Source organism: Astatotilapia calliptera, chromosome 7 (assembly GCF_900246225.1).
Source record: "Astatotilapia calliptera chromosome 7, fAstCal1.2, whole genome shotgun sequence".
Classification (NCBI taxonomy): domain Eukaryota; kingdom Metazoa; phylum Chordata; class Actinopteri; order Cichliformes; family Cichlidae; genus Astatotilapia; species Astatotilapia calliptera.
In genome coordinates this window covers 23,965,829-23,978,953 of record NC_039308.1, presented here as the reverse complement: position 1 = coordinate 23,978,953, position 13,125 = coordinate 23,965,829, and the positions used below count along the sequence as shown (strand labels likewise).

General features: G+C 38.7%; 1 protein-coding gene across 1 annotated transcript; it reads right to left on the bottom strand.

Annotated features, from left to right (window-relative positions):
- Positions 1 to 519: 519 nt before the first annotated feature.
- Positions 520 to 12,537, bottom strand: nt5c2l1 (5'-nucleotidase, cytosolic II, like 1). The gene is made up of 18 exons (XM_026173988.1): positions 12,360 to 12,537; positions 11,226 to 11,299; positions 10,435 to 10,552; positions 10,227 to 10,322; positions 7,142 to 7,233; positions 6,963 to 7,020; positions 6,753 to 6,846; positions 6,607 to 6,660; positions 6,448 to 6,531; positions 5,988 to 6,023; positions 5,791 to 5,898; positions 5,643 to 5,709; positions 5,374 to 5,544; positions 5,246 to 5,297; positions 4,678 to 4,738; positions 2,875 to 3,051; positions 2,694 to 2,784; positions 520 to 2,602 (listed from the first exon to the last, which is right to left on the bottom strand). The coding sequence occupies exons 1-17, from the start codon at positions 12,416 to 12,418 to the stop codon at positions 2,695 to 2,697; spliced, it is 1,491 nt and encodes a 496-aa protein (XP_026029773.1). The 5' UTR covers positions 12,419 to 12,537; the 3' UTR covers positions 520 to 2,602; position 2,694.
- Between the last annotated feature and the right edge of the window lie 588 nt (positions 12,538 to 13,125).

Sequence of the window (13,125 nt, the reverse complement as noted above, 5' to 3'; positions counted from 1 at the left end):
CCCATTATATGCTTTTAGAAATTCATAACCACAGACTCTTTCACCACGTCTGTGCACTTGGATTTTGAGTCACATTCATTTCCCCCCAAAACACAGAACATATACGTGTTTTAATGGATTTCACCAACAGTATTATGGCTACTCGTGTTTCAAGTTCTCCTTTAATATCATGATAAAAATCATTGCTGTGAATTTTGTTTGCCAAAAATAATGCTGGTGTGAAACTATTAATGTCACGGCCCTATTTTGGATCCTGATGGCACTCCTCTTCCTCCTCTGTTTAAGCAGTTAGGCTATTAAAGGAGTGATCAGACGCTAAATTATTTTAAAGACAAACAGTTGTGATTTACAGTTCTCCCATCAGAGAGCGGTGTGGTGGCTATTGTGTGATGCGTAGGGTAGATTTGTATGTTAGTCTGATTTTTGGACAAGTCTAAAAAGGAAATTATTGTATTTTTGGCAGGGAACAAGTTTCCTATTTTATATAATCTCTTTTGTATTTCAGCAACTTTCAAAATATTTGAAACAGGAAGCAATGCTTTATTTTCATATTAAAAATGGGAGCTGGTACATTTGAAAAGAAAAGCAAAACTTGTCGTTTCTCTCGGCTCTTTTCTTTGCTGAGAGATAAATGAAGATGCACAGCCTCTCTGCTGATGTGCTGACCGTGCCCATCATTTAACCCTCTTCAAAGATTCATCCCTGCTGCAGAGAGGCAGTTTAATGCCATCCAAAGGACAGGCGCTGTAGTGCAGAGGCAACTAGTGAATTTGACACAATCACAAAATGCTCGTTATGCTGATGTGATAAATGATTAATGATGAAATGAAAATTTACCACAGCAACAAACTGATCATCAGAGCCTGCTTTAGTTTCACTGAACATCAAATAGCAGCGGACGCCGAGTGTGGGTTATTCTCACAAAATGCATTCATTCAAAAGCAGATTAAACAGAAGCGATCAGCTGATTTGTGCAGGTGAGAAAATACAACAGGGCAAAGCGAACACAATGACTCAAGAAACAGCAACAATAAACACGGGTGACCAACAGACAATGGGCAGGCAGAAATCCAAATAAACCAAAATAGCCCCGATACAAGAAGTGAAATCATCAAGGAAATGTTTATGTGCCTGTTTTGACAAGGAGGAGGAGGAGGGATTGAAAACTGAGCATTGGATTTACCTCTCGTGGCTTATCTGAAAACAATCTGAAGCAAGCAGCGAAAAAACGCAAAAGAGTTCATCTGTGTTAATCTTAAAGCAGCTGAAAGTTTGAAATATTTTTAAAACAATGATGACTTTAGATTAAGTTAGATTCACATTTAATCTCTTCACACACATCATCTTTACTAATGCTCTAAGTAGTTAATAAATAAAATAAAATAACACGATCAGCACATCACTGTGAAGCTGAAGTTTGGCTCCAGAGTGAAGCGTCACTGATGGTAAAGGATTTCACCATTTTCACCATCGTGACACTCTGATAGAAAATTCCTCCACAATCACACATGAGCGCGGAAATCCTACAGTAACAACGGAGAGAAAGTGTGTGTGTGTGTGCGTGTGTGTTCCTGAGATACAGAAGGAGAACAAATGCTAAATGTCCAGGTGCCCTGTGTCCTGCAGAGCCACACATATTTGTGAGTGTGTTTAGGTGTTTGCTCATGGATTGCGTCACATCTGTTTATGTTGGTGCTCTCCATGATGAATGAATACCCAGATGGAGGCTCCTGATATTAACATCTGCTTCTGCTTTCATGTATTCAAAATAAATGTAACTTATTTAAGTTTAACGATCAAGACGAGCTTCTGCAACAGCTGTGAGATAAATGTTTCTGGTATAAAAGTGATGAGAGCTTTTTGGAAGATTAAATATTTGTTTAAGGAGATAAAACTATTCAATATGTTTGTTGTGGGTATAAAAATAAACTCATTCAACCACACAGGAATCAATCCTCAGGTGGGCTGCAGAGGTGATCAGGCGCCACCCACTGGACAAAAACTTTAATGCAGAAAGTAAAATCTTTAACTACACGTTATTTTTCCTAAAGTATGCTATATTGCTATATTTTTAAGATTTTGCCTCCTAGTTTAAACGATCTGTTGCTGAGCTTTAAAATAATAATACTTATATTTTTGTGTGAAAAATCACATCTAAAAACTGTGATTGCAACAACTACAAAAAAAATTCTGAATATTATTTATCTCTCTTAGACAAAACTGATTTATATGCTTATTTAGGAGCTTTACTTCATTGAGAACAATAAAAACGGATTTTATGAATGTTTTATTGAACCAATTCAACAGATTATGGAGTAAAGCTCCTTTTTTTGAACATTTAAAAAAAAATAAATAAACCATTACATAACCTTTAAAACTAGAAGTAAAAACACTGAGTCTGTTTCTGTTTGAAATCCTAAACTGTCAGCGTGCATGTGGAGCAGTAAGTTAATTTCGTGCTAGTGTGTGCACCTTAGGTTTACAATAAACCCTTCATGTGTGCACGGGTACAAGCAGCCGTCTTCAGTGTGTGAAATGTTAATGACAAGAAGATGCACATTACTCTGTAGCTTCTTCATCCCTGAGTCTGACTCTGCCGTCACTGCAATGGAAGAAACAAATGAACTACTTGTGAACTTTTTAACATGAACAAATGTAGAGAAGAAATACAGTTTATCATAAAGATCTGTTACCTCAGTTTTTGTTTGTGAGAGGATAGCTGTTGAGAGTAAGCGGCGATGACACAAAGTCTGGAGATGCCTCAGAAACAACCTCGTGGGGCATCTGAGAGAGAAAAAAAAAGACTCTCAGGATAAATGATGAAAGAGACAAACATCTCCTTTCTGTGATGTTTGACCAAAGAGGAGGGCTGACCAGGACTGGAGGAGCCATGAAGAGGTAATTGACGGGGTAATGCATCAGATTCAGGCAGGAGGAAGAGTACAGATCTGCATAGCGCATGAGCTGGCTGGCGAACAGCGTCTGCCTGGAGCCGCTGCGCAGGAGGCTGCCCATCTGGCCATATGACATGTCCATCCTGTAGGTCAGCAACTGCAAGTATAAAATAAACAATGCAGTGGCTTAATGGCACACATCACATCGAACATTTTAAATGTTGATGAGTGAAAATATACCAATCTGACTTCCTGCTTAGTCCAATTTAATTCTAAGAAAGTTTACTTTTTTGGGAATAGACTTCTTATAGACAGAGGGAGTCAAAAGTCATAATCTACCTCTGACGTGTTGTTTTAAGGAGATTCGTGTTACGCTCAGGAGCGTGCAGAGGTTTCCCTGCAGTCTTGGAGACCACAGATATTATCTGTTACTCGGTCATTAGTGTTACTGTCCTTCTACAGTTTTCATAGCAGAGTGCAGTTGCTGTTGTGTTGGAAATCATGTTGCACCATGAGTGTCCATGGATGGTAAATTTCCACAGAGGAAATGTGTCAGTGTACAGTTCAAGTCTCTGGCATGAGAGACACATTCCAGGAGCATGTTCATTCTTGCTCATTCAGGGATGATTTCTTGTTCAAAAACAGCTTCATTTTAACCATAAACTTTTTTGTACTGTTTTCTTTTATTCTGTCCTTTTAGCAGTAGACTGTATATGAAAGCTAGACACAACCTCAGGGTCTGAAAACTAAAGCATATTTTGAGGTGCCTTAAACCTGTATTTTTTCCAAAGGCCAGCAGGGGGCATCACCACCAGCTGGCTACAAGTCAGAATGTATAAAAGTCTATTGTAACATGACTCCCTGTTCACTTGATTTATGACCTCAGCAAACACTTTTATTGTTAACACTCATGGTTATAAGTTTTAAGTCATACTGAAAAGTTGATTATGGTCTGGTTTATGGAAAGATTGGGTATCCTTCAGTATGACACACGAATGAGTTACATCCTCAGGTTTTTTTGTAGCCAAACTCACCTTTTGCTCCTCGCTACCACTTTTGAACAGCCTTTGGTGGACTCTGTTCCATCTTTTTCATACAGTCTATGGTACTGGGCGTGTCAGTGTAATCGGGGATTGTAAACAGACTCCGAACAGTTTCCATAAAATACAAATCAGCACATGATTTCAACATCGAAGGCAATTTTATGTCTTCCGTACTGTTAACATGCCAACACCTGTATTTACTATTAAAAAATACACTTATTCTGTGAACCTTAACACTATGGGTGACTTGTGCCAACTAGTGCTGCAACTTGGTGACTGTGGAAAGTTACTCAATACTTTAAAAAGTGTAGTTTTAACCATATGTAGAGCGAAGGAATAGAAACACTGTCAAAGTGGTGAAGTGAACTGTAATGGTGCTGAACGACAGTTATGCTGCACAGACACATTTGGGTTTTCTTCTGCTACAATAGTGAAGCATTGCTATCGTAGTGGTAAATTTTAGAAGTGCATTTATGCATTTAAAATGACATAAAACGTATTCCAGGTATATCTCAGGACATATGAGACATATTTATTTCATGGTGGTGATAATTTAGCTCCCATGCAGGACTTTGAGCTTTCAACATACAGAGAATGAGGCAGAATTTGAATCCAAAAAAGCATTTCTAATACCAGCTGAAGGTACAGTGTAGGTTGTACGAATGCATTGAACTTTACGCGCATCCACAACTAAGGTGTGGAAATGTTTAAAATACTGTGTTGTGGTGTGCAGAGCTCACCTTCATTCTCATATGAATGGAACCGATGTCACGATATTCTTGACTGGTGGTGTCTGGGTGCCTTCAAAAGACACATATAGAAAAATGAACACGTGCTATGTCACTTTATCTAACTGTGTCACATGTAGGAAATGAAAAATCAAATGCAAGTCTTATCAGCATTAGTGTTAGTGAGTAAATACGCAGCGAAGAGTTCTCTCGTTTGGAATCTCAAGAGCTGCAAAACATCAACAAACTTGTTTAATTTCCAGTAAAAATGCATGAATTAATAAAACATTTAAAATCTTACATATGGTTACTGAATAAAATGTTAGTCTATCCCATCTATACATGACACAAGATGGGATTTTTTTTTTTCCAAAACTGGGGCTTGTGGGTGCTTGTGCTCCACCTGCTAGCCACATATAGAACCCTGCACCTTATGAGAACATGTTGATTATTTCATTGGGTTTAACTATTTTAAATTATAGTAATGGTAAAGCTCACCGATCTAAAAACTGCAGATCTGAGTGCCTTTCAAATCTAAACATATCTACAGGAAATATACCGAAACAAAAAATAGACTCACTTGTTAAGTTCAGCTAAGTAGAGATCAAGACACTTGAGCTCCTCAAAGATATCTGAAAAACCAAGTATTGCATCAAAACCATGACACAACAGTAAAACAGCACACAACGAGTGGATCATTGTTCTTACTTTTCCTTTCCTCCCACACTTGCAGCTCTTTGGTGAGCTCAGGAACGACCAGGAAAGTCTTCCAGCCCTGTCTCTTCTTAGACTTCAGGATGTCGCCAAAGATGTGATCTCCGACATAGAGGATGTCCTTGCCTATGACGCCCAGCAGATCACAAACAATGTCTGAGGATCCTGTAACCAGAAAACACAAGTTAAGCAGCTGAACTGAACAGAATTGAACGTTACTAATAAGGACAAAATAGTCGAAGGAAAACTCAGTGCTGTCTCACCTCCTGAGTAGACTGTTCCATGCTGGAGGTCACCGGTGTATGTCCCGATGCGAAGCTTTCCTGTGTTCTGTGTATAAAAAGGAAACAGATTACTGGAAACTGTTGATGCTCAACATTGTGATGCAACTCTTCAAACACTCTTTCACACCGTGTCCACTTGTCTCAGCACAGTCCCCTCTGCAAAGAACAGCGGCTTTTTGGTGTCCACAACGACAAGGTCGAAATACGAGCGCCAGCTCTTTCTGGGGCTTCCAGGCTGGAAGGAAAAAAATTTTTTTTTTAAATGTCATTCTCATGATTCTCTTTAGAGGACAGAAAGTCCAACCACAGTTGAAGATGCCTTACCTTCACATTACTTTCCAGCAGGTATGTCATGATGACCTTGATGAAGAAGGTAAAGTGTAAAATATACAGTTAGAATGATTTAAAAGGCAGAATGATCATTTACAATGATCTCATAAACATTAACAGGCCGCTTCATTAGGTCTACCTATTCAACTGCTTGTTAATGCAAATATCTAATCAACCAATCACATGGCAGCAACTCAGTGCGTTTAGCTGTGCCAGAACCCAGAGAAGCCAGACTACTTTGAGCCATAAAGGAAACAGTATCTCAAACTTTTGGCTTCAACATTCAGACTCAGAATTTGTTCTCCGAGGAAGGGCCTTGTTGAATATATGCCACAAAGAATTGAGGCAATTCTGAAGGAAAAAGGGGTCCAACCTAGTAATAGCAAGGTGTAGCTGACGATGGGGGCATTGATTTTCCTTTGTAGTTGGAAGGTTTTAGTCATGGCACACTCACCTCGGTGTAGTAGTAGTCACTGTTAGTGGCGAGGAAAACCTTGGCCACCTCTTTGATCCGGGTGAGGAGCACAGGGAGGTTTGGCTGTAAACATTTATACTTTCAGTGTTTCAGTCTGCTAACATAAACTCAGACTGATAATCTTTTCAGTTTACTCACATCTCTGACAACGTATTTCTCCAAATTCTTGGTAGTTAATTCTTTCAAGGATCCCTAAAAAACAGTTTGAACATTTTGTAATTTTGAGAAGTCCACACATTTTCTTTGTGTTTAACGTTGCACTTTGGCGGGTTTTGTGAACTCACCGTATCATGAGTGTAGTCCACGGCATCTCGAACATCCTGGAACATGCTTCTGTACGACATTAGCAAGTCACCGTGCTGGAAACCTTTCAGGAGGCTGGAAGAGTTTAACACAGGTATGGAAGGGACAAAGAGTTTATTCAACAGTGAATATTTCTCCAAGTCTTGGTGGGATGATAGTTTAATATAATATGGATAAAATATGTGACTTACTTTGTGTATCTGGTACATCCAGTAAAGAAGTCAACCAGGCAGGCATAGAGATAAGTCTCTGCAGGGTGCATATAAATCGTAAATTGTTTAGAATGCATAGGAAAATTTGAAAAATTGTAGAAAAGCAAAGACGCTAAACAAAATTTACACAAAGTATAGCAGAGTGCAGGATTTTATACCTGAAAGATTGAAGAGAGTGTTCAGGATGTAAAAGCGATCAGTGTCGTCTCTCTGGATGAACATGTTCGGGTAATATTTGTGAATGTCTTCACTGTGGCACAAAATGATAACACGGATCAATGTTAACAACCCAGATGCACTGACTGGCTGCAGAGAAACAAAAACATTTTTGCAAACGTGCGTGAATTTACATCTAGTTTGTGTAAATTCTTAGCTTTGAACTCACTTGCTTGTACTGACTGCTGCGATTTACAAGCAAAAAAGAAGAAGTTGACAGCCATTTCAGTGAGACAATATAAAGGCCAAAACAAAACTACTCAATTTTGAGATTTTTTTTTCTTCCTTGTCTGTTGGATATCAATGCAAACCAGTGTTTATTCAGTGAGGTAATATCTCATTTTCATATTTAAAAGGAAACCTGATGTTGCTTTTTTTATAACAACAACAAAAAGGTGGGACTTAATTACACAAGTGAGACCGCTGATGTTGATAACTGTTTGTTGACATTGTGTCTATATCTAACAATTTTATGCTGACTTGATTTTTTTTAAAACAAGTTTATGGAATTACAGCCATGTTCATACACATTCCCCTGTTTTCAGAGGCTCAACAGCAATTGAACAAACCAAAATTACTTTATATATAAGAATTGCTTATAATACTTCAATAAAAATCCTTTGCAGTCAGTAACTGTCTGAAGTCTAAAAGTCTAGAAGAATGGATGTCACCAAGTGCTACGTTTCTTCCCTGAAGTTTATTTGGGATTTTCAGTCTGATGATGGCCTTCTTCACTTGCACTGACAGCTCTTTGTACCTCCTGTTGAGAGTTTCAAATATAGTTATGCACTTGGACCAGGACCTCACCTGGCTATGAAACTGTCAGGGAGCCCTCTGTCACAGAAAATAGGGGACTGTGTATAAAAATTACTGTAATGTAATTTTTGAATTTAAGCTGAAAGTTTATAAGTTAATCACATCTTGATTGTTTATATATATATATATATATAAACAATCAATATATATATATATATATATATATATATATATATATATATATATATATTAGGGGTGCAACGATACACAAAATTCACGGTTCGGTTCGGTTCGATACTTTGGTGTCACGGTTCGATATTTTTTCGATACAAAAAAATGTTCATGCCTTTTTAATTTGTCATTTATTAAAATTATAAATATATATTTTAACTCAAAAGTACAGTTTTTAAATTTAACCCTAACCCTTGTGCGCGTTTTTTATTTTGACAGCGAATGCGCACCTGCGGACCACTTATGTGCAGCCCTGGTTATTTAGCTCGTCATATTGCAGCCACAGAAATTATTTTGTCCATGAAACCATAAAGCTGCACTTTCTTTTTGCCTTATAGTCTGATTTGTCATAACTTCTCCGTTTTGTGGTAAGCTTTTCTTTGGCTGTCACTTCTTCACCCTGACCTGTCTTATTTGGCTCAGCAGAACTGAAATGCTTTTACACACTCACTCACATAAGCTCAGCGATTCTCTGCGCGATCAACCTCTCACATGTTTAAGCTGCGGGAGATTTCACTTGTCATGTTTGCATAGTAAGCTAACGATTAATAAGACGATGTCAGAGGAATTGGTGCACAAATTATCATCACTCACAGATCAGTGCTGTCGCTCTCTATACACAGTTCGCACGATTGCAAAGTGAAAGCAAAAAAACAAGCGCAAATTCAAACGCGATTTCAATATTTCACATATTGACAGTGGCTCACCGATGCCAATGACATAATTACCCAGCTACATTTCTGAAAGAATGCAAAAGCATTGACATATATTTTTCCTACAATAGCCCGACGGGCAGGGCAGAGATAGATTTTGGTAGCCCGACTGAAAAAAATCGCTAGCTCCGGGACGTCAGGCTAGCGATATTGCAAGCCCTGTATCTGATTGAGGAATCACTCATCTTTGGAAAAGAGAGTTTATTACAGAGAAATGTCTCTTTCCAAAATAAAAGCTATACTATCCGCTTCTTCTGGGCTATATTCTCAGCAGCATAAGGAGAATCATGTGCTAACAGCTGTCTAAATGACTCGGCTAAAGTTAGTAGCATGCTTGCTTTTTTTTGTCTGCTTCCACTTGTCTTTGCACTAGGATGATGTCGGTGTAAATGTGCAGTCATATTCGTTGTGTTCCCACTAGTGCTTTCAGGTTAATCTCGTTGAAATGACCTTAACGCCACAACACAGCAAATCTCCGTTAACGAGCTACCGCCAATCGCCCCGTGCATGGGGCTAGACGGCCAACACGTTAACGAGCTAACTGCGCTAACACACTAGTTCCCACCCATGTAATTGAGCATTGCATGGCACATCCAACATACTGTTTTACTTTAGTCCATGACTCGCTTACCTTCAGGGTCATACGTCACATGAAAACCAAAATAATTCCAAACGCCAGATCTGAATGACGGTGGGGGAGGTCCATGTAAGGAGAGCTTAACTTCTGTCTCGCTAGCTTGCCCTGCGCTCTTCCTTCTGACGATGCTGTCTGTGTTGAGCGCTCAGTGAATCTGCGTTCGACTACTCCGCCTAGGCTGCACTGTCGACCCTAGGCGGAGTAGTCGAACGCAGATTCACTGAGCGCTCAACACAGACAGCATCGTCAGAAGGAAAGTTGATAAAATAAATTACAAATTTTGTATTGTTCGATACATATGCGTACCGAACCGAAAGCACTGTATCGAACGGTTCAATATCGATACGAGTATCGTTGCACCCCTAATATATATACAGGGGCGTGCTGGGTGTTTATATATATATATATATATATATATATATATATATATATATATATATATATATATATATATATATATATATATATATATATGTGTGCGTGCGTGCGTGCGTGCGTGCGTGCGTGTGTGTGTGTGTGCGTGTGTGTGTGTTGAATTCAACTGGCCCAGCCTTGCTTGGGTTTTAGTCTTTATGTTTCTGTCTCTTTCTCTCTGCCTGTCCTCACCTCGATGATCTCTATCATTCCAAACAGTACAAAATAGATTATACAAACATTTTCTTTACTGTATTCACTTGTTTCCAACTTTACCCTTTGAGGAACTGAAAGCCATGACTGCAGACTAATATATTTCCATTTGAGTCCACCTTCAGGAGGTTCCCATATGTAGTGTCAACCACTAAGCCACTGAGGGGGAGAAAAGGGGAGAAGGTTTATCAATAATAGACAAGAACAAAAAAAAAATATAAGAAGAATTGATTGGCTACTTCATTGTAGCGTAAATCGACTTGGAACTAACCGAGTGGGGAAGCTGGGGTCGTACTTGTAGCGCAGAATCTCATGAGGGTATCCAATGGACACCATCCTGTCTCGTATCTGCTCAAAGCCCAAGCTCTCGTAGTCAGGAGACGTATACGCTGCAAGCAGAAATGCACACAGCAAAAGCATGAATACACAATCATCCACTGTTGTGCAGCTTGTTTGAAAGGAAAGTCAGAAACTAAAATGAAGAATTCAGCACAGAGAGTTCAAAATTATGAATGAAGACAACATGTAGCATCTTCAGGGTGATTTAATATTTTATACACATGCTGTAAAAAGTATGATAAGCAAAATATAGTTTAAAAATGAACAAATATAGATTAAGTACCTTATACTTCATTCTGCTCAGGGAAGGGTTTTATCCTTTGTTAAGTAATAATGACTTTATTGGTAGGATACATGGTATCCTGTTGGTATCTAGACCATTATACACTCTATATATTGTACTATAGATAAATAGGTGGCAATTTTTAAAAGTGTGCAGTAAACATAAATTAAACAATCAAGTTAAAGTAAAAGTAAAAATGACGTTATTATACAGTTATACATAAACTGTACTGTTCTTGGCCAAGTGTATCAAATGTAAACATTGTATAGCTGACATCATCACAACACTGCAAACTTAAGGATTTGTAGGTAAATAATAATCCTATGACTCTCTGTGCTAGACACAGTCATGTTCCTCAGAAAGCAAGGAGAAGTACAGATAACTCAATATCAAATAGAATAAATAAAGATGATTAAACTTTTTTTTTTGCTTCTACTTACTTGCTAGCGTGTAGTCCATGTCGAAGCCATAGCATTTAATATTTTCCAGCGTCAGGCTTCTGTTGACAAACACCCTGTGATCAAACAGAAACACAGCTGAAGGCAGACAGTCATAGAAATTCATTTTTTATGCACTATGGTCAATTTGATGTTTTCATTTATCAGAATGGGTTTCCTAAGGTTCAGTTTGCGTCTTGGCTTTTTGACATCAGGTCTGCCCTGAGATGTGGATTAAATGAATCTTCAAGGGGCAGAAGTCATTTAGTGTGTGAAGCTATGATTTAATTTCTCTTTTCCACCAAAGAAATTCAGAGACTTCCATACTTAGTTTGAACCTATCCTACCCTTGAAGTCCCTCAAGTCAGGGTGGTGCTGGGTGGAGGCTAAAGATGTTATCAAAACCAATGTCATCACAGATGTTTGAAATGACTGCCAAATACTTAACATGGTGTATTTTGAACAACATATTAAAAATAATCATGACGTATTTTTGTCTGTCATGTATTTTCTACATCATTTGCCCCCAGATGCTACCTTTTAACCACACAGAGCAGGGAGGCCTGTCTGCAGCACCAGGATGGCCCAGTCTCAACCTTTCCTGACAGTTCATACATATAGAGTTGCTGTAAATAATTAATCTGTAAGCTCTTGTTCTGTGAATGTGTTTCTCCTGAGTTCCACACAGAAAATAAAAGCTGTCAGCAAGGGAGTGTTTCTGATGCAGGAGCACTTACTGACAGGAAGCAGCTGAATAAGCTGATGATTCAAATAGTTGTGTAGGTTAGAGTGCAAACTTTCAGAATAGAGAAATAGGTCAGAATGTCAGAAAGCACTGGAAGTTGTGGAAATATACCAGTGGATTTTTTAAATTTATTTTTTGCAATTCATTGTCTAACTTATTATATGAGCAACAGTATTCTTATGATGTAAAAATACGTAATTAACTTGTGATCAGCAAAAATGCAAAGAAAGAGCTGAAACTGACGACTTTTCTTTTCTTTTTGTGTTCTTTTTTAAAAATATATTGTAAAACCTTAGAAATTCTGATCGTGGAAATTCATCTTTAGGTTAAAAAGTGTTTCAATTAGCAGCAGTTTACATATTCGTGTGCAATATTACCCCAGTTGAACTTACTTTTGTTCAAGGCGCCTCTTCTTCTCCTCGGTGGAGATGCTTGTGTCCATTGCCTCCATGGTCCACACCTGCTGATGTGCAGCTCCTCTTTTCAAAGAGGTATTTAAATTCTCAAATGTACCCAAAACTTTGTAGGCGTGCCGCTGAGCGTCTTCTCTGTTTTTGTGCACATGTTGAAACCCCTCCTTTTGACTAAGTGCTCATTAATGACGTAAACGGCCGTGGGACACGCGCACGCAGCCTGCTGCCCCCCTGCATTGACACCCATGGTGCTGCGGAGCTTTCAGCTTGGAGTGGGTAGATTGTGTTATCAGAGGCACACACATGTGCACAGGCTACATGTGTGCGTAACTAATGGGAGTTTTGCTGATGGCTGTCAGTCCCGCTGCGACTCGAGCAGCTCAAGTACACGCTGCATGTATCAAAGCAAAACATTTCTGATATTTGATTTATGAATCATTTGGTTTGCGTTTCATGTGCAGAAGCGTTATCAGCAGCATGCGCTCAAAGTAACAGCAACAATTTGGAGACATACTGTCCAATTTCACCCAGAAACACATCCCCATCCTCACATTTATGCACAAAGCAGCCTTAAGGGTCACCAGGAAGAGAAAAACTGTATACAAGCATCCATACATTGGAAATCATTTTCATTTCTCTTTCAGTCTCCCTCTCTTCGTTTTTACACTGTTAACTTCATATGTATAGTGTCACACAGGTGCTTTTACGTAATTGAATGTTGTCATTTTGTTTATGCATTGTGAAT

What these genes read in the sequence shown, in the direction of transcription:
- nt5c2l1 (XM_026173988.1), bottom strand. Translation starts at nt 12,418, where the DNA reads ATGGAGGCAATGGACACAAGCATCTCCACCGAGGAGAAGAAGAGGCGC. An exon ending in AGAAATACGTTGTCAGAGAT is followed by an intron (nt 6,532 to 6,606) that starts GTGAGTAAACTG and finishes AAATGTTTACAG; the next exon opens with CCAAACCTCCCTGTGCTCCT. An exon ending in AGTGTGGGAGGAAAGGAAAA is followed by an intron (nt 5,298 to 5,373) that starts GTAAGAACAATG and finishes TTGGTTTTTCAG; the next exon opens with ATATCTTTGAGGAGCTCAAG.